This window comes from Periophthalmus magnuspinnatus, chromosome 17 (genome assembly GCF_009829125.3).
Source record: "Periophthalmus magnuspinnatus isolate fPerMag1 chromosome 17, fPerMag1.2.pri, whole genome shotgun sequence".
NCBI lineage: Eukaryota > Metazoa > Chordata > Actinopteri > Gobiiformes > Gobiidae > Periophthalmus > Periophthalmus magnuspinnatus.
This window is the reverse complement of record NC_047142.1, coordinates 12,091,069-12,110,054: the sequence shown is the minus strand read 5'-3', so window position 1 is coordinate 12,110,054 and position 18,986 is coordinate 12,091,069. Positions and strand designations below refer to the sequence as shown.

The 18,986-nt window shown below is 37.5% G+C and overlaps 1 protein-coding gene across 3 annotated transcripts in view; it reads right to left on the bottom strand.

Moving 5' to 3' along the window:
• Window positions 1–18,986, bottom strand: part of mast3a (microtubule associated serine/threonine kinase 3a) — a 66,679-nt gene that overhangs the window by 34,865 nt on the left and 12,828 nt on the right. For 2 of the 3 annotated variants that reach the window (XM_033981817.2, XM_033981816.2), the window contains 4 exons: window positions 12,200–12,288; window positions 10,150–10,222; window positions 6,073–6,093; window positions 4,338–4,416 (listed from right to left, as the gene is read on the bottom strand). In XM_033981817.2, the coding sequence (XP_033837708.1) occupies window positions 4,338–4,416; window positions 6,073–6,093; window positions 10,150–10,222; window positions 12,200–12,288 (262 nt within the window). The remainder of the gene's footprint in view (window positions 1–4,337; window positions 4,417–6,072; window positions 6,094–10,149; window positions 10,223–12,199; window positions 12,289–18,986) is intronic. The other variant, XM_055228362.1, reaches the window with a different exon arrangement.

Here is an 18,986-nt window from a genome sequence, read left to right as displayed (position 1 = left end):
AGTCAAATTACACATTATACGTCATGGGACGCACACTGGTTTATGGGCAGGTTTGAGCTCTTTAAGAACCTGTTCCAGATGTCCTCCAGAAAGCAATTTGGAGTAGTAAGTATCAGTATCGCAATAAAACCACAACATATGTAACATACTCATATATATCGCAGTAACACCAAGGTTCTCCATTTCACAAAAATGCAATGCTTTATTTAACATATTCTATTACTATGTTTCCCTACTAAAACGTCCTACAAGACACCATATGGACTCTTGTGAGCTTTACTCCATAAGTTACAATGTTATTACCTCCTTAAAAACATTCCCATAATTATGTTTTGTTTCATTCACACATTTGAGTAATCCTTTATTTTTAGTTTGTCTACTTCTCCAAAGCTCAAAATGCTCTGCTCCACTTTATTTTTTACTTTTAAAGCAGTGATATTATCACATGACATCACAAGGTGGAACAGAGGAGAACTCAGCCTAAATATGCAGCCTTCTGTATTTTAAACATGTGTGAATGAAACAAAAAACAACTCCAGGTATGTTTTTGATGAGGAAACAATATTATAACATGGGTCAAAAATAGCGTAATATAAGTCCTTCAGGAAGTCCATGGGAGTATGGTGAGAAGGTCTTACAGAAAAGATTGTAAAAGAATCCACACCCAAAGCAAATGGGCAAGGCTCCAGCCAACCTTATCCAAGAGTAACAGGGCAAGTTGAGGAACATGAGTGCCTAAAAGCAAATCAAAACAGGAGGAGAGGAGGAGCTGAAAGCAGAATGAATTAATGCTTAATATGGGAAAACTCTAAGAAGGTGCTGTTCCTCATTTTTACTCTCTTAAAAAAACTGTTGCATCTGTCGAAAGTTATTCTTCACTTACCATATGAATTCTGAGCATCCTAATTATTCAGAGTGATAAGTGCTAGGGCTGCAAAATATTCCGCATAAAAACTGCTAACCCTGTAGTTGTACAAGCATGTTCTGAAATGTATTTCTTGTATTAGTTTGTCAGTTCATATTTCAGTCTTTTTGCCAATTCTTCTGGACGCTTTTAAAATGTGAACTTGAAATGAAATGTGAAAACGTATCACAAATCTAATCACAATGCTTGTCACAAAAATTGCAATTAGTTATTTTCCCCAAATTGTGCAGCTTTAATAAGTGCTTTTCACAACTAGCATGCTAAGCGCACACTTCCTGATTCTCTGACAATAAAATATTTGATAATTAGATGCAGATAATACACAGAAGACTTATTCTGACCTCAAGAGCTGCTTACACAAGATTGCTCAAATACATGGGAAAATATCAGGTACAGGCCCTTTAAAGACTGAATACTCATTTTTTACAAATCGTTCAACATTACAATAAATTAAAAATGGAATCTACACACATTAAATTGACTTTTTTTTTTCTTGTTCTTGATTGTAGTCGTATCTGACCCCACTTTCCAAAATCAGGCACACACAGTCTGTTATTTAACCTCATGAGACAACTATTGTCTTATGAACAAAAACATCAGTCATACTAAGGCATGTACTTCCTGCCTTTTCTTACTAGGGACTAGGGACAAATAAGTCACTGAGGAGAATAATTTGTTTCTGTCACTCAATGAGAATTTATGGGATTATAAAATCAATACAATATGTGTGTAACTTCTTCTGATGTGAACAAATCATATACTGTAACTTCACCAGTGAGTCCATAAATATAGAAAGGCACAATATGAGAAAGAGACGCAATGTTCACCTACTATCCACACTGCTGGTTGGCCTAGCAACAAGGCAGTAAATTAATCTGTTGCCAACTTTAGCGGGAGCAACTGATTTGTTATTAATTTATTAATCCCTTATTAATGTTCATATCTAGATTTTCAGGCAAAATTATGAATAAAAACAACAGGCTCATGTAGAATGCGTTTAGTACATTTTAAGACTAAAATGACAAGCCTGACAGCAGAAGCTACAGGCAGAAGGGCAAAGATTTTTTTAACAGAAGTCAAAAGGAACCTTAAAGGACCTCAAAGGAACTACTTCACACCATGCTCACTTCCTGTTTGGAACGTGGAGTCTAGCAGGTTAGCTATGGACACTTATAGATACAGTCAATGGTGTCAGCCAATACTGTGTTATCGATATTTTCCAGGATATATTGTGCAGCCCAACAGTAAATGCTTGTCCTGGTCATCTCCAGCTCAGAGTATTCAGAGGTTCACTTCCTGTGGTTAGGCTGAGGGCTGATGATCCAAGTGTGGCTCATCAGAGGAAACAGGACTGACTTACTCTGAGTCAGACAATGGGAACACATGAAATATCTTCTGCTTGGCTCTACTCTTCACACTGTTCAAGAAATTCCATTTCTGTGCTGAACTGAGGGCAGTCATTGCCAGCTCAGTCCCTGTTATCTTGGCCTGTATCATCAGAGGTACAATGCTGCTAGCCAGACTGGAATGCACTAGACTGGAATGGACACCACTACCATAAAGCCTTGGTTTTCTGTCCCTGGGTGCTGCATCCTGTACTGATGTAAATAAACTTATTTTGTGTTAGGACTCCAGTCTCATGATTCTTCTTCAAACTCTCGGATACTTCTATTTATTCTTCAACACGAACATCTCATCGGGTGGCGGCTCAAAACAGGGCTGCATCATATGTCGCAACTGGCTTGAAATTCAAATTGGCGTAATTAACAAATTGCAAAGGCAAAGGAACATACCGTCCTCTGCCAATAGAATTGTGCATCAGCAGCAGTGACAAATCAGACTGCACTTTCTTCTCATTCAGAGGAGCTGCAAAGTTTTTCTTTTGTTTTGGTGAAGTAAACAAAACTGAGATGAGGTACTAGAGACAGTGATTGGCTGAAAAGAAAGACTGACTCTAAAGTTGACCAATCATAATCAGCGCTAGGCAGCCATAAACACTTGGTTCAGCGATGGCACACATCCAAATACATACATGAGGAAATATGCAGATTCTTGTGGATTTTATGGATATACATTATTTGGTGACTCTGTGATGGAAGTACAAACTGTCGACTACAGTGGGTGTGACATCTGCGTTCAGACAGATCGCTAAAAAGACATCAGCCATGAGGTAGTGGTCTGAATATAACACATTTTTACTGTAAAAGCAGTTGTGGTGTATTTTTGAGGATTTTTTTAGTTGGTAATAGTTACTTTATCTCTTAATTAGTCATTTTCATCACACAGTGACGCTGTTACTAACACAATTACTTTTTTGAAGGATCTTGCCCAACACTGCTTTTATCATTGACACTACCTACACCCCATTGCCTTCTTCAGTCCAAGATGGGATGAACCCTGTAACGAGACTAGTTCTGAAAATTTTGACAAACTAATAAGGAAGTAAGCTGAACTGTATCATAATTAACTACATTTAAAAATGTATATTTATTAGAGGTTCAATTACATTTGACTTTTTGTACATTTAAATCTAGACTGAGGCAGCATTATTTATAATATCTTTGAGTATGTCTGATGTGTTGACACTTTAGAGTAACTTTCACTAACCACATAAATCCGTCAGCACAGACAGCATTATATCCTTGTAAGGCATACTTTGTGGGGTGAGTCAGTCAGCAGCCTGTGTTTACAAGTCACCACACACCTGAACTGATGCAAACTCTTATAAGATGGTATGAGATGGATCCCAGGGTACCAGCACAATGTAGTGTGAGTGAAGGAGGGTCAGTTACTCAGGTGATATTTGGCAGTTCAAGGACACCCCCTTTGTATTTTAGTTGAGCTTGTTTTTGACTAGACCTGGTTTAGTCCGGGATAAGACTTAGACCATAGACCTCAGACCTAGTCTTAGAAATCCCAGTCTGGTTTCTGTTAAGATCTAAACCGAGTGGTGACAGTGGGACTAAATGAGGTCGTAACTACTCCCTGGCTTTGTTTTAATCTATTAAAGAGCATGTAAATATTTTCCCCCAAAATATTTGAGTAAAACCCAGTACAGATATATTGTATAAACCGCTCTTGAGGTCAAAACAAGTCTGCATCTAACTGTAAACCGTTTTATTGATTTCTGGTTAACTCACAGGTTTGGATTGGTTTATGTTCAGAGTGGATTTAGTCATGGTATAGTCCTGGTCCTATTCAGACCTGGTTTAGACTCGATTCTAGCCTTTGATTTAGCTGGTTGTAGTTCAATATTCCCTGAGACACTAGAGAGAGTAAACAGTTTGATTTGGTATTGTACTTTACAACAAAACTATGTAGTGTTTGATGCTCTAAACGTAATTGTGTTGTTTTTCTGACAATGACAATAACAATCTTGTATATTTGATATTGTGGGGTATTGTGAGCTTACAGAGACAGAAGAACTGGGTGCGTTGGTGCAGTATCCAGACGAAGGTACCGAAGCCACCGACCACCTCCTGCCATCAGGTCTGGGAACACAACAGAAAACTTTTAGACTTTTCAGTGTTTTGTTGTTAGCAGACCTATAATGCAAAATCAACCATGTTATAATTGTTTCCCCTTCTCATTTATCCACTCCAAGTTGTATTTATTTAGATTCATGCATCGCTGAGTAATCTTTATAGTCCTGTATTCAAGACAACATTGCTCCGATTACCTTCCATTTTCACCACCAGCGGCAACTGCTCTCTAAGTACTTCTCCAATGTTAATTTCTTAATCAGTGATGCATTTAGGATTCGGCAGTGTTGTGTAGCCATTTTGGTACAAAGGGAAAAAAAATCCACTGCTCGCTAGTGTGATGTGCAGCTATCCATAGGAGGAGCCGACAACATGCTGTGTGATGAATTGTGAATAAAAGGAGCTGACGTCGCCGTAAACACACAACTTCAAATATTAAAGAGCCTGTACTTGATTTTTTTGTTTTTCAGACTGTAAAAATCAGATTTAGATCCTTTAAACTGGCCTTTTGATTATTGTAATATAAAATGTGACATTGTGGCCTCTCTTGTAGCAACTTATTCTGTCTCACACCAATAAGAGTACACATTTTGTTCAGGCCACAGGTGAACTTATTCCCATATAATAACTTTCCATTCTGAGAGCACAGTGTTCCAGGTCAGAGAAATTGGCTTGTTTACAAATTGGCCAAAGAACATTTAATGCTGAAAGAAAAACTGTGTGAAAAACTGTCCAAATGCATGACCATGCATAAAAAGCACTCAAGCACTCAAAAATACTCTGTTCACATATTGCCTGTTGAGCTGCTTCACAGGTAAAACTCCAGACATTTCCACAGTTTTTAAGCCCATAAACCATCACTGGACGGGGATCAAATTCAAAATGAATGAATGGCTCTATTAGCATAGCATTCACAGGGGATAAGGACCTGATTTGTTTATTTTGCCATTGTTCATTCCTGTTGGTGACAGTAGAGGGAGCTCCAATGCCTAAATGAAACATTGGAAACGGAGGTGTAGTTTATAAAGTATATTTTCTGCTTAAGTTTCACTTTTGTTTTCCCATACACACACACTATATCAAAGGCAGTGCTGCGGAGCACATTCTTTTTGTTGTTACTCTTTTACTACACAGTTACTAGGGAAGAGGAGGATTATGGTGAACTTTACGCAGGCTCGTTTGGCTGCATCTTTACACAGCCTCATCAACACAGACATGTCAGCAACACCATTTTTATTTCCAAATTGCGCTTTTACTGCGACCGAGGAAGAGGGAGATTTTGGCAGAGTTTGGTTCATTATCTGCTTGGCTTCAGCTTTATGCGGACAATGTGATTGGATGTGGGTTTATTATTACACACAACACTTTGATTCAGACACACTGTAAATGCCCTGCACTGGAGACTTGATGTGTTTTTGGGTGGATACAAGTTCAATTTTTGGACACACAATTTCTTCAGCTCTTCTGTTTTACCAGTAAGATGATACACAGCACTTTGCTTAGGCACATGTAGGCCTTTGTTAAAATGTGAGTGCAGCCCTAATGCTGACTAACCCACACTACTTGTATTGCTTCCTTTGCAATAACCATATCTCGTTCCAGAGGAGCTTAATGGTTAATTGTGTGGTGCTGACAAAAGCCAATACCTGAGTGTCATTTGCTCACCTTTCATTGCGGGCCAGCTGGCTACGTAGATCCAAGCAGAGGGAGGCAGGAACAAACATGGAGAAACAGAGATAGAGAGAGCAGACAAGAAGAGAGAGAGAGTAAATAAGCAAAGTTTAATGATGGGATAGACACCGCAGTGAGACAAACACAGCAACCACAAGAAGCACCCACAATGCCCTTTTGCAACTACTGACAACTGACATAACCATGATTACTTTGTTAAGCAATAATTATGATGAGGTTATCATGAGGTCCACAAATGTTAATTTGTTTTTGCTGCTTTAGATTAGTGCTGTTAGGCACCAGTCAGAGATACAGCGACACCATTTTTTTTTTCAGTTCCAATACTGACTTTAACCCAATCTTGGCCACTAAATAGTTTTGTTACACCGGTTAGACCAAAACGTTCCATCTTGGAACCCATCCAATCCATAAAAATTTTCATTATCTGCACCTATATCTGATACCCGTGTCATAACGGTGCATCCCTACAACCAGTACTTATGATGCCACTGTGTAGGAGTTTAAGACATTTTATAATATTATAACAAAAAAATAGGCTATTTTTATGCAGCCTCTTTATATCTGGTAATAACCTAGTCCTAAATTATCCATGGATACTTAATTAAGAAGACACAGCCTAAGTTGCATAAATAAAATCATAAAAAATCTGTGTAAGGATGAGATCAGTATCAGTATCGGGAATGGCAAATCGGACTGGGAGCCAAAAAAACTCGATCGGGACATCCCTACCTATTGCAGCATTAATCAATTCAGAGTGCTACACATACCAGCCAGGTTATGGATTTTTCATTTTATTTTATCACCTTCACTCACAACAGACATTAATATGAACTGGATTGTTTTCATTGTACAGTCCAACCATTTTATATTAGAGTTCCTTTGTGCAACCACAGCATCTGTCTCAAGCCCAAACTCAATCTGACCGTAGTATAACCATAATAATTCAATGTTTTCCTCCATAAACCATATCTTCGGGACATGCTCTGATGAAATAACCCAGGATTTCAGCGAGGATTACTGCTGTGGACATGATTTTTCCTCCTCTTATTAAATCTTAGAGGCTGGGAGATTAAAAACGGTTTCAAAAATCAATTTCTGGTTCCATCCCAAGGGCAAATGTCAAATGCGTTTTCACCTTTGGGTTTAAGAAAAAGATGTTTAATTTGCACATGACTTAATGACGTTGTTCTTGTATCGTGTTTTCATTTGCATACTAATAGAGCCCACATAACATCGAGGAGGCTGTGCATTCTGTGCTAACTTGTAGGGCTGCAAGATTAATCACAATGAGATCGAAATTACACTTTCAATGGACTCAACTAGCAAATCCCAAAGGCTGCGATTTTTGAAGTGCCATAATTTCCTTCGCAAACAACAAAATATGCTGTCGTATTCTGCCGCAAACTGCTTGTTCTGTAGTTTAGATCTGCACAAGCATGTTGTGAAATGTGATTCTTGTGCTAATGCAGTTATCAATTATCACTAGTTTGATAACCGTTCATACGCATAGTCTTTTTGTCAATTTTTCTGGATGTGTTTAAATAGTGAACTTTGAACAGAAACCCATTATTATAGCATAAATAGCAAATCTAAATCACGAAACTCTCGGTCAGCTAAAGACATGTGCTGGTGATCGATTAGTCAACTAAAAAGCGGGAGTGGCAAAAGCTCTCAAAGCTATTACGCATCTCTATATGTCTGACCCAACCGACACTCACGAGACTACACCTGCACTGGAGTTCATGCAAAACCAAATGTTTATGCAGAAAAAAAGTTCTAGGAAAAATGTATTTATATTAAAACAGATTAAACTTGTGAATCTTAAATTTAATCTGCCTTTTTATATCAAATCTTCTGCTCACTCACCTGCTGTTGTCCCACATAAATTCGTATAATGTAAATAAAATGATTCATTGACTAACACAAATTTCGGCCAACTAAGACTCCATCGACCAATTGATCGACTAAACCAGTAAAGGCCTACAGGGCTCAGAAAAGGCATTTTAATTCGCTCAAGACATTGGTCTTTCCATCTTTTCCATTTGCATAATAATAGGTCCCGTCTAACAGCATGGAGGAGGCTCTGTTATTCCGTACAAGCTTGCGGTAATGACACGACGACACAGTAACCTCCGAAAAAGCACTCTGAGAGCCGGCGTGAAGGCTAAACGTACCCAGAGGAGCTACAGAGTGCAGGCGCAGCAGCGAGAACAGGCTCTGAAAATGTGATGAGTCATGCTTAGAGCCCTGTGGTGCAATATGCCAAAAAGCTGTGCAAACTAATGGTAGACCGGAGATAAGCATCGCACTTGGAACTCCTTGAAAGTATAATGGGGTTTATTTTCAAAAGGTTACGTGTTCTAAAAGCATGGCTGGAAAATAAGCAAAAAGGTAAGAAAAATGTTAGTGTTAAGTCAACATTATAGTGGTAGAATTACTTAAATTTGCTGTAAACAAATATTGCCTATGATCAATTGGGCCGGTAAAGCAGAGGGGTCGAGGGCCATAGTTTGGACATTGCCTTACATGATCTAGTCTTACCTTTTGTATCACTTTTTGCAAAAATACATATATAATTCCCACAAATTAAAAAAACATATTGGGATAAACTGCAGCTAAGTGATCCTTACCAGTTACTGTAGTTTGATCTTAAAATGTGCCCCACTGCCTGTCCGGTCACTATAACGCTGCTTTTATATAAGTGCATATAAAGCCAGTTCTGAACGCCTGCAAATCTAACACATTTTAATAAGGAAGTAAATAGCACCTCCACCTCCAGTTTGCACACGGCTTTGCACAGTCGGGATTTATGCATTTACAGTTATTGATGCTAAAGGACTCTGTGTTCACTAAAGCCTTCAACACTTAGTAGCTGGAAGCGCAGTGGAAAGGCCAGGAGAGGTTTTTGCCATAACTGGAGCAGTAAAAACGTCAAAAACAGAGCTAGTTCATTTTAGACAGTTTGCATAAGTTAAGTGAGAAATAAGTTTGGGCCACTGCATTCAGACCATCCTAATGATTCCCCTTGATTAGTTTAGAAGCACTTTTCACAAATTCTAAGACCAGTGCGGAGTTCAGCTAGCATGCCAGCCCAAACTTCCTGATTATCGGACAATAAAATGCTTTCAAAATAGATGAAGAAAGTGGCCATAGAATTTTATGTTACAAGTTCATTTGAGTTTTTGAGTGGGTCTTTTATAGAAAAAGTTGAATGGAAAGTCAAAGGAAAAGAGTTTTGTAACAAAGTTGATAAAAGGTCATAGTAGTTTGTAAGTGAAGTCAGTCCTGTCTGGTCAGGGGCAGCTTGAATTGAAACTAGGGCTGTAAGATTAATACAATTTTTGTGATGAAATCGTTTACAGATTATCAGTTTTATCAATGTAGTCGACCTTTTTATTTGAAGGCTTTTTTGTTAGTAAGAATAAATATAAACAAATCAAAACTTGTGATTCAAGTATAAAGGAAAATGTGCCATATGCATCATGTTTAATATAATTCCTACTACTAACAACTAACTAACTCTTTTCAACTTAAAAGTCTTTCCAAAAAATGTCTGAATCTGAATTTTTATAGCAACAAGCAAAAATAGATAAAAAAAAAAAAAAATTAAGATAAAACAAATGCTTTAAGTTTGTATTTTTCTGAGAGTTGTGAAAAGTGCTTTTTAACTCATCATGGTGAATAATTAGGATGTTCGGAATGCGTAAGTTAAGTGACGAATAACTTTGGACCACTGCAAACTGTTTAAAATGAACTGTTTTTTTATGTTTTTAATCAGGTACAGTGCCTTATCTTATATCAGTTTTCTGTGGTATGTGATATTATGGCCCATTTTCTGTGAGAACCCTCCATATTCTAAGCCTATCTTTAACATCCTGCATGCAAACCAAGAGGGGGAAAATTGCATTAATCCAGCTGACTGCAGCACTTGGCAACCTTAATAATCCTAACTATCCTAATTACAAAAGCAAGCAACACTCCAAAAGCACAATAGGTACCACTAAGCCTCTTATTACAATACAGTCTCATTATAATGATTGGCCATATTACCTGCGGGCGAATTGGAAGTTGGCAGAGGAGCTGGACGAGACATTCCTGGGACTTTCTGAAGGACTGCTGCCAGCTACAATGGAGAGAAAAAACACGATTAAAAGGAACCGTATTAAAGTCTTGCATTTTAGACTCCATAAACATGACCTAACCGTGTATGAGGTAGCAATGTTCTTCCCAAATATAGCTCTTAGTGATAACAATTGTAATGCTGATTTATTCTTAAACATGACGGCTATGTTGTTTGTTATAATTTGGTGTTTTGGTTCTCATGACGATTATCCAATTAGAAAACACACTAAGCCTTACGAGAGTCTCTCAACGCTGAAATTAAGTTGGTTTAAACCAAAAATGACTCTCTCTGATTTGAATGGATATCTACTTCCAAATATCGGTTCAGTCAATATCCTGGATGGACATATAAACTGATGTAATAAGGCAATTTACTGGTCATAGTCGTGTTTAAATTTGTATTTACACAAAGTTGTTCTGTAGTTATTTGAAGGGTAAAAAAGCTACATAACACATTTGGATCCGTTTTGTCTTATTTTGTTTTAGTTTTCAATTAAATAAATGTTATTTTCAGTCTCTGAGCTGGTATCGGTTGATATCGGGTATCGGCGGGTCTATAGTATTGAAATCGGTATTGGAACTGAAAAAGCTGGATTGGTGAGACCCTACTCTCAGAGAGTCAATTCTGGAGGTTTTGAGTTTTCACATGAGTCATTACCGGCCCATATACTGAGAATGAGGAAAAACTTGTATGTGTCCTCTATCTGCACTGGCAACACAGGTTTTGCAATTGTAAAACTTTTTTTTTAAATTAGCTACATACAGTGTCTTTTTAAAGGTTTAAAGTGTAAAAAATTAGACTGGAAGATACTGAATAAGTCAATATGAAACAACTGGTGTTACATGGTGTTGAAGCTTGGTGATCAGAACATGAGAAGGATGAAATAAGATCAAGATTGTGCACACATAAAAAAGGAGTAAAGTACTGGTGAGTTATATTTTTTGAGACGCTGTAGTCCCAAAAAACAGACTAGATAGATGGTAGAATGACTGCAGAAATATTGGAAACAGTAGATCAAAAACGGTGAGACCAAACTTGGGAACTAGATTGCACAATTTATTATAAAAAATGTCAAAATCGCGTCTCGTTCTCGTAGATCCAATATAGTGTCTTGTCTCATCTTATGGAAATAGTATCTCGTCCTGCCCCTGGTACATGACAGTCAGGGGGTCACAGAGGGATTGGATGGCAGTCCCAAAAGGCCTTGCCACACCCTGAGCAAGTCGGTCCATAAAATATCCACTGTGGGCCTATATTCTTCCCGCTGTGAGCATGTTTACCAAAGCTTTCTATCAGGAACATTTTTTGGCTACTCTCTCCACCTCTGCATTACTTGCGTGTTGGAAACAATGCAGTGTACAACTGATGACGGTCATTATTGTAAGAATGTAAACAGAGCATACAGTTGAAAGAAGATTTTTGTTTTGCTTTCAATGATTTCTAAAATCCATATTTCAGAATACAGGATTCCTATGAGTGTTCCTCCTAATATGTCTTTAATTCTGAATACACAACACCACATCAACAACTCTAACATTAATAAATCGTGGAGAAAACTGGTGCTAGTCTTATGACAAATGACTTGAAAACAACAAGGCCCCAGGCTCTAAGGGATATATTTGTGCTCTCAAAGGCTTCTCAATCTGGTCATGCATCATCCAGCTCCTGCGAGGAGGTAGTGTTTTCACAATATTAAAATTCAATTTCGATACTAAGGAATAGACTCGATACTCAATACCAATACGACAATGATTAAAAAAACAGTCACCCAAGTCTTTAGAAAATAAAATGTGATTATCAACATTAAAGCATAGTACTTTCTTTTATATTACCATGTGGCCATATATCTGTGTGATCCCTCAGTCGTCAAGTCCGTCAGTCGTCAAATGAGTATCCATTTTCGATACTAGCTTTAGTGTCGATTAGTGTCTGATTTTTGATCATTCTGAAAACCTTAGTTGGTTGCACTGGGTTTACCTGTGGAGAGGGGCAAAGGTGAGAGCGGTCTGGAGAGGGTGGGGGACGGGGTTGCGGTCGCCAAACTCCTCCTCTTGTTGTTACGGGAACTGTGGATACACAAAACAAATATGTTTAAGGCCATACAGTGGAACATTACAGGCAAAGCAATAACATCGCCATGAAAAGTCACCAGAAAAGCTGCATAGTGTTTCTTTAATCAAGTTTAAAATGTTATCTAATCAATGCACAATTCAGCCTTTACTTTGAAACCTTTAGACACACTCTCTCACTCAGACCTTCGTTCATAACAAGTGATGCATTTAAAACTCATAACTGTATTATCTATGAAAACGTAGGCTGGCCATTGCCATCTGTCAGAAGAGAACACTGTATAAAATGTATTTATGGGACTACTTGATAAGACTGCCTAAATATTTCACTTGTTTGTTGAACTTTGATATTGGAACTTTTAATGCAAGGTGTCATGATTGTCTACATCTAAAAACCACTAGAACTGAAATGGGGGGAAAAAAGCTTTTGATTATTTTGCTTCCCAAAAATGGAATTTTTGGGAAGCAAAAGGACATGCAAAATTTCCAATACCCCTTCATTGTGGTATCAAACCTAAACCTAGTTTAAACTGCATGTGTTCTGAGAGTTTATAAAAGGAAATTTTGTATATTGAAACATATTATACAAAATTGGAGAGATATGGTTTATAATTGAAAAGGTTTGTGAAAAGCTGTTTTTGAATTCAGTTGTATGAGTCATGCTAGCAACATGTTTTACATAAGTCTTCGTGTAATAAACACATTATACCTATTAACTTTTTCCATCAAATGCTAGAAAAGTACTTTGGTACCCATTTAGACCAAATTGTGCGTGCAAGTTTAAACGCAATGCTACCGCACTGTAAAAAGGAGGGTACTTCGTCATTATGGTTGGAGATCGACTGATACAGATTTTTCCATGACCACTGCCAATACCGATTTTTTTAGAATATAGACCAACCAATGGCCAATAAGGTCTGCAAATATTTTTGTGCCGATATGTGGGGCTGATTTTGATTATTTTCCCCAATTGCGTAATTTGAATTTCCCACAAACTCATCCACAGCTCAATTGTAAATCAGAGAGCAGTGTAGCCACATTTTTGTGCAGTGTCCTCTTCTCTCTTAAGTGTTAAAAAAGAAAGTTTAATACATATTTTCAGTCAGCTGGTTGGTCCAAACTAAATATAAGCCTCTGGTGGAGACTGAAGGCTGATAGTGATACAATAAAAACTGCAAGTATCATCTAGCTGTAATTATTGTCTACTTAGCCTATTAGGGTGTCAAGCACGGTGCCCTGAGGGATGCCACTATAACAAACATACGTGAGACTATGTCAACAAGTCACTCACACTAATTACCGGGTGACAACACCTCAATTCTATGAAACTGGACAAACAGTACAGAAGGCCTACTTTTTCTGTTTGTTAGCTACAGCTCTGGCACATTTAGTGACAAATTGTGTTGATTTTCAAGTGACATTCCATCAACTCTGCTTCCTCCCCAGTGATTTCAAAGCAAGTCTCTCAGCAGTGGCCTATAATCATTGAGATGACAACACTGCCTGACGTTTCTGGGTCGTGCTAGGAAGAATTGCAGTTATCTTCACTCAGGCTGCATATTATATTTAAAAATATCAATGTTGCTAAATGTACTGCAAAATCTCCTGGCAATCCAGTTTCCCCCACAGCTCCCGATGAGTTACCCCAACAACTGAAGGATGGGTCAAATGTACCGTAAGTGTATATTAACCTTCAAAATGTAAGTCCATATTGCCCAGTGACAGCCCCAAGACATCATTGTTCTAGAGGAGATCTGCAGGAGGAATGGGCCAAATTACCAGCAACAGTGTGTGAAAACCTTGTGGAGACTTACAGAAAACATTTGACTTCTGTCATTGCCAACAAAGGGTATATCACAAAGTATTGAGATGAACTTTTGTTGTTGACCAAATACTTATTTTCAACTATAATTTGCAAATAAATTCTTTAAAAATCTGACAGTCATTTTCTGGATTTTTTTTCTCATTGTGTCTTTCACAGTTGTCCTATGATGAAAATTACAGGCCTCTCAGGTTCCATTAAAACAGGTAACGAGTGGAGGACAGAGGAGCCTCTTAAAGAAGTTACAGGTTTGTGAGAGCCAGAAATCTTGCTTGTTTGTAGGTGACTAAATACTTATTTTACTGAGGAATTTACCTATTAACTCATAAAAAATCCTACAATGTGATTTCCTGGATTCTTTCCCCCCGATTGTGTCTCTCATAGTTGAAGTGAACGTATGATGAAAATTACAGGTCTCTCTCATCTTTTTAAGTGGGAGAACTTGCACAATTGGTGGCGGAATAAATACTTTTTTGCCCCACTGTATCTTCTATCAGACATTACAGCTCCTTGAAAGTGGCTAATGCTGCCAAGCTAGCTTCATATATTAGCATCTCTTTGGACAAGACAACAGACTGATAGCGCCTAGCAGAGTCACTCCACATTACCATGAAGGTTTTAGTAGGCTGTATGGTGAAATCTGCGGCGGGGTGAGTATATGGGTCAGTGGTTTAGTCAGACTGCCCTGGGTCAAGAGGGCAACAGGATGAACTGCTGGGTAAAATAATAAGGTCAGACATTTATGGCCTGGGGAATAGTATTAGCAACAGTGATATACTTAAGTATGATTGATGTTTGGCTAGTGCATCTGTCTAGGTCTTGACACATCAGCAGCACAGGGAGCTTAAGTCATGTGTAAGAATAGAGATTGCTGCATGTAAATATTTGAGGCATGGATAATACAATTTAAAGATGTTACAGCTATGTTTATTTATACTTAATAGTGCCAAGTGCTGTCACAATACTGAAATTTCAAACTCAATTTTGATACCGAGGAAAAGGCTGAATATATATAGATTTCGATACCACAGAATAGTCATATAATCGTGACCCCCCGTTAGCAAGTCATTTTGTTTCATCTTGGCTAGCATTTTTTGACTATAAAACCCAGTGTTATTGCAATTACTTTTAGTATAAGTTACAAGTTAATTTATATAGTGCTATTTTAGATACTCCCAGTGACAGAACTTTACTTATTACTGTGGCTGACTGACTGAAATTCCTAACTACACTACAACAACCCTTTATAGAAATTTGCTGTGTGTCCCTGCACGAGGCACCCAAAGTAAGCACTGCTAACAGTCGCAGGTGTCAATAGCCAATATTAGGTTTGTGGGTGAACAAACTATTTGAGTTAATGACCTTGTTTACATGCATGCCAAGATCTGATTATAATCTGATTTCTGGACCTTTAAGATTATTTAAATTATATGTTTACAGCCAAATTTGAGTATATGAGTTTGAGTTGAAATTAGATGATTATGTTTTTTTGTCATTTAAAGGGCTTATATATTACGCATTTTTTTCCATCTGTGTTACAGTGTTGTTTCCTCATCAAAAACATACCTGGAGTCGTGTTTTGTTTTATTCACATGTTTAACTCACAATCCCTGCATATTGAGGCTGTATTCTTCTCCAAAACCGAAAACACTCTGTTCCAACTTGTGATGTCATTAAGTGGTTATAAAAGAAATGCTCCACTGTGTTTTTTAAACTCCATACACCTTCACTTGAATCATTTGGATAATTTGCAGCCCTGGAATTGCCCAAATTTTAACCTACATCAATTGTTTTAGCCTTGCCCTCATGTCTCTGTGCACCGGGCAGTATTGTAGACTTCCTGTGACAATCTCAACTGAACAAAAGGTAAGGACAACAATGTGTGGTTATTCTAGTGTATTGCAGTATACAGCAGTTCAATTTAGGCTTCAAATAGCCACTTACTGACATTACAAGGTGGAACAAAGCATTTAGAGCTTTGGAGATGCAGACAAATAATCATGCATCATTATCGAAACAAGTGGAAATGAAACAAAACACAAAAAAGTGTTTTTGATGAGAAAAGAACATTATCACATGGCCTAAATCTCACAGGATCTTTAAATATTCTTACAACTCTAAAATTTTATATTAATCAGGTTTTGAGTAAGTTTGTAACTGCATCCACTGTCTCAAATCAAACATTGCTGACAAAAAAGTAATAATAGTGACACTTGTTAAAATCTTAAGTTCTTAACCAACATATAAGCAAACACTTACAACTTGCTAAACATTGACTAAAGACACAGACAAAAGCTTAGCCCAAGGCATAACAGCACATAATGTTATTTCCCTGGACCGTGACTGTCCACATGCGCTTTGTTTTCAGTCTGTTGATGTTTAAACAATAGCACACTGTTTATGAGCGGCGGCCATGACACGCTGGAGAGACGGTTGGACTAGGCGCCTTTATAAGCAGTTAACTTTATAAGCAGTTGACATGCAGCGCCTATAGAACATTGTTATAGGGTTCTAAAAAGTATCACAAATCAGATATGAAACAATATTAAAACTAGTTACTCATTTAAACAAGTATCGATAGCTTTAGAATGATCTTGAGCTGTATCAGAACAAGTATAAGACCATATAAACTAGTATACGCCCATGGACCACTATGGAACCTACGTGGACGACTGAGGGATTACACAGATATAAGGCCACTCGGTAATATAAAAGAAAGTCTTCTGATTTAATGTTGAAAATCACATTCTGAAAGCGGTGGCATCAGCATTGGCTTAGTATTGAAATTGAGTTTGAAATTTTAGTAGTGTGACACCGCTACTTTCCTAGCAACATTCTAAAGCTAACAAATTGTTGATATTGTTGTATTACCAAAACCCCTCAATAAATGTTTAACTGAACAATACAGAAGTCAACCGCATGATGACGCAAACAAACACTCCTTAACTTATACCTTGCTGTTCTTCTGAACTTTAGACATGCAAAGTAGGTCTGAGACGATAAGCGATTGGCTCTTTGACTGCTCTATTACCCTGCATTATGCTAAGATAATATAGTCATAAAAGGGCCATGTCATATGAGCTCACCACTCACCCTTACAGAGGCAAGGCAACAATGAGGAGCTATTGTGTTTCATATTCACTTAACTCCCATTGTAATACATTATTTATGTTGACAACTTGTCTACAATATTAGTAGGTCACGATACTAGGATTGTAAACTCGATTTCGATACTAAGAAATAGACTCTAGACTCGATACTAATTCCAATACCACAATTATAAATAAAAACACTCTTCAGACAATATAATGTGATTTTCAACATTAAAACATTGTACCTTCTTTTATATTCCCATGTGTCCTTATATCTGTGTAATCCCTCAGTCTTCCAGTAGGTTCATAGTGGTCCATGGGTGTATACTAGTCTATGTGTCTTATACTTGTTCTGATACAGCTCAAGATCATTCTAAAGCTATTCAGGAAAGGTTCATTTCTGTCCTGTGAATGTGATTTTTTTGAGTATGAATAGTTCAAATGAGCGTCTAGTTTTGATTCTCTGATTTTGGATACTTTTGACCCCAGGACATAGTGCGGTAGAATTGCCATGCTAGAACTCTGTGCTAACAAATTACAAACTTGGCACTCCAAAAATAGAAGATGAACTTAGTTAGGAAATAGCTGTTAATAAATTTGACTGAGAGACAGTGTGACCAAGAGTGAAGCATGTTTAGCCCTAGCGTCTACTATTAAGGAGAGCATCTTTAGCTAGCTGGCCGTTATGTGCTGTTTACTGTGGGTAAACAAAGTCTTGTGGTAATGCTTGCTAAACAACCCTGTACGACAGCAATAAATGATGCCATAAAATAATAAACCATAGAACTATTGTGCGACTTGAACATTTGCTAACCTAGTAGTGTGGATTTGATCAACAAGTACAAATTTTAACCCCAACTCCACTCTAACCCCAAGTTCTTTTAGAATTCCAATAAGAGAAAAGGGCGTGTAAAATTGTCAAAAATGTATATCACAATATATTTTTAGATCATTTTGGATTTTTAAATTACATATTACATCAATGAGAAAGGGGGGGGTTTAAATGTCATGGTTGAGGTATCGTACACAAGTATCGCAAAGTCAACACAAACATGCTGAAATATAACGTTTTACTCTTATTTGAAAGATAATACTGCAAGTTTGTTAATTTATAATCTCTTTTTTGCAGACTTTTTACAAATAGTTTTTAATCGACTCATTATTCTAATTCTGCACATCCTCACAACAACAACAACAGCCTATCCCACACCTAGACAACATAATAACATGCTGATACCGACTGGCTATTGCCCGAATATAAATCACGTCAACTGCTTGATGACTAATCGAAACACGCCACATTTAAAACAATCTGGCTGCAGCGTGATTGTAATGCAAATGCCTCCTTCATGTCTAGTGCATCGGGGCAATTGAGTGGTTTTACCTTGAGAGCCCAGTATCCCTGTAGCACTGCTCCTATGAAGTAGAATACATTGGGACAACTAGGGATGCACCAATCCAATAATGGTATCTGATATTAGTGCAGATACTGAAAAAAATTGCTAGATCGGATATCAGCTCTTAAAGATTGGTTCAGTCGATATTCTGGAGACTATTGACTGCTTGTAGTTGGCCCAGAAAGTCTCGGAATGTTTGAATTTCTATTTATACAAAGTTTTTCTGTAGTTACTTGATGGATAAGTAACAGCTACATAAGATATTTGGATTGGTTTGTCTTATTTTATTGTTGTTTTTAAGGAAATAAATGCTGTTTTCAATCTCTGCACCGGTATCGGGTATTGAAATCGGTATCAGTACATCCCTGCATCCCTGGTTTCAAC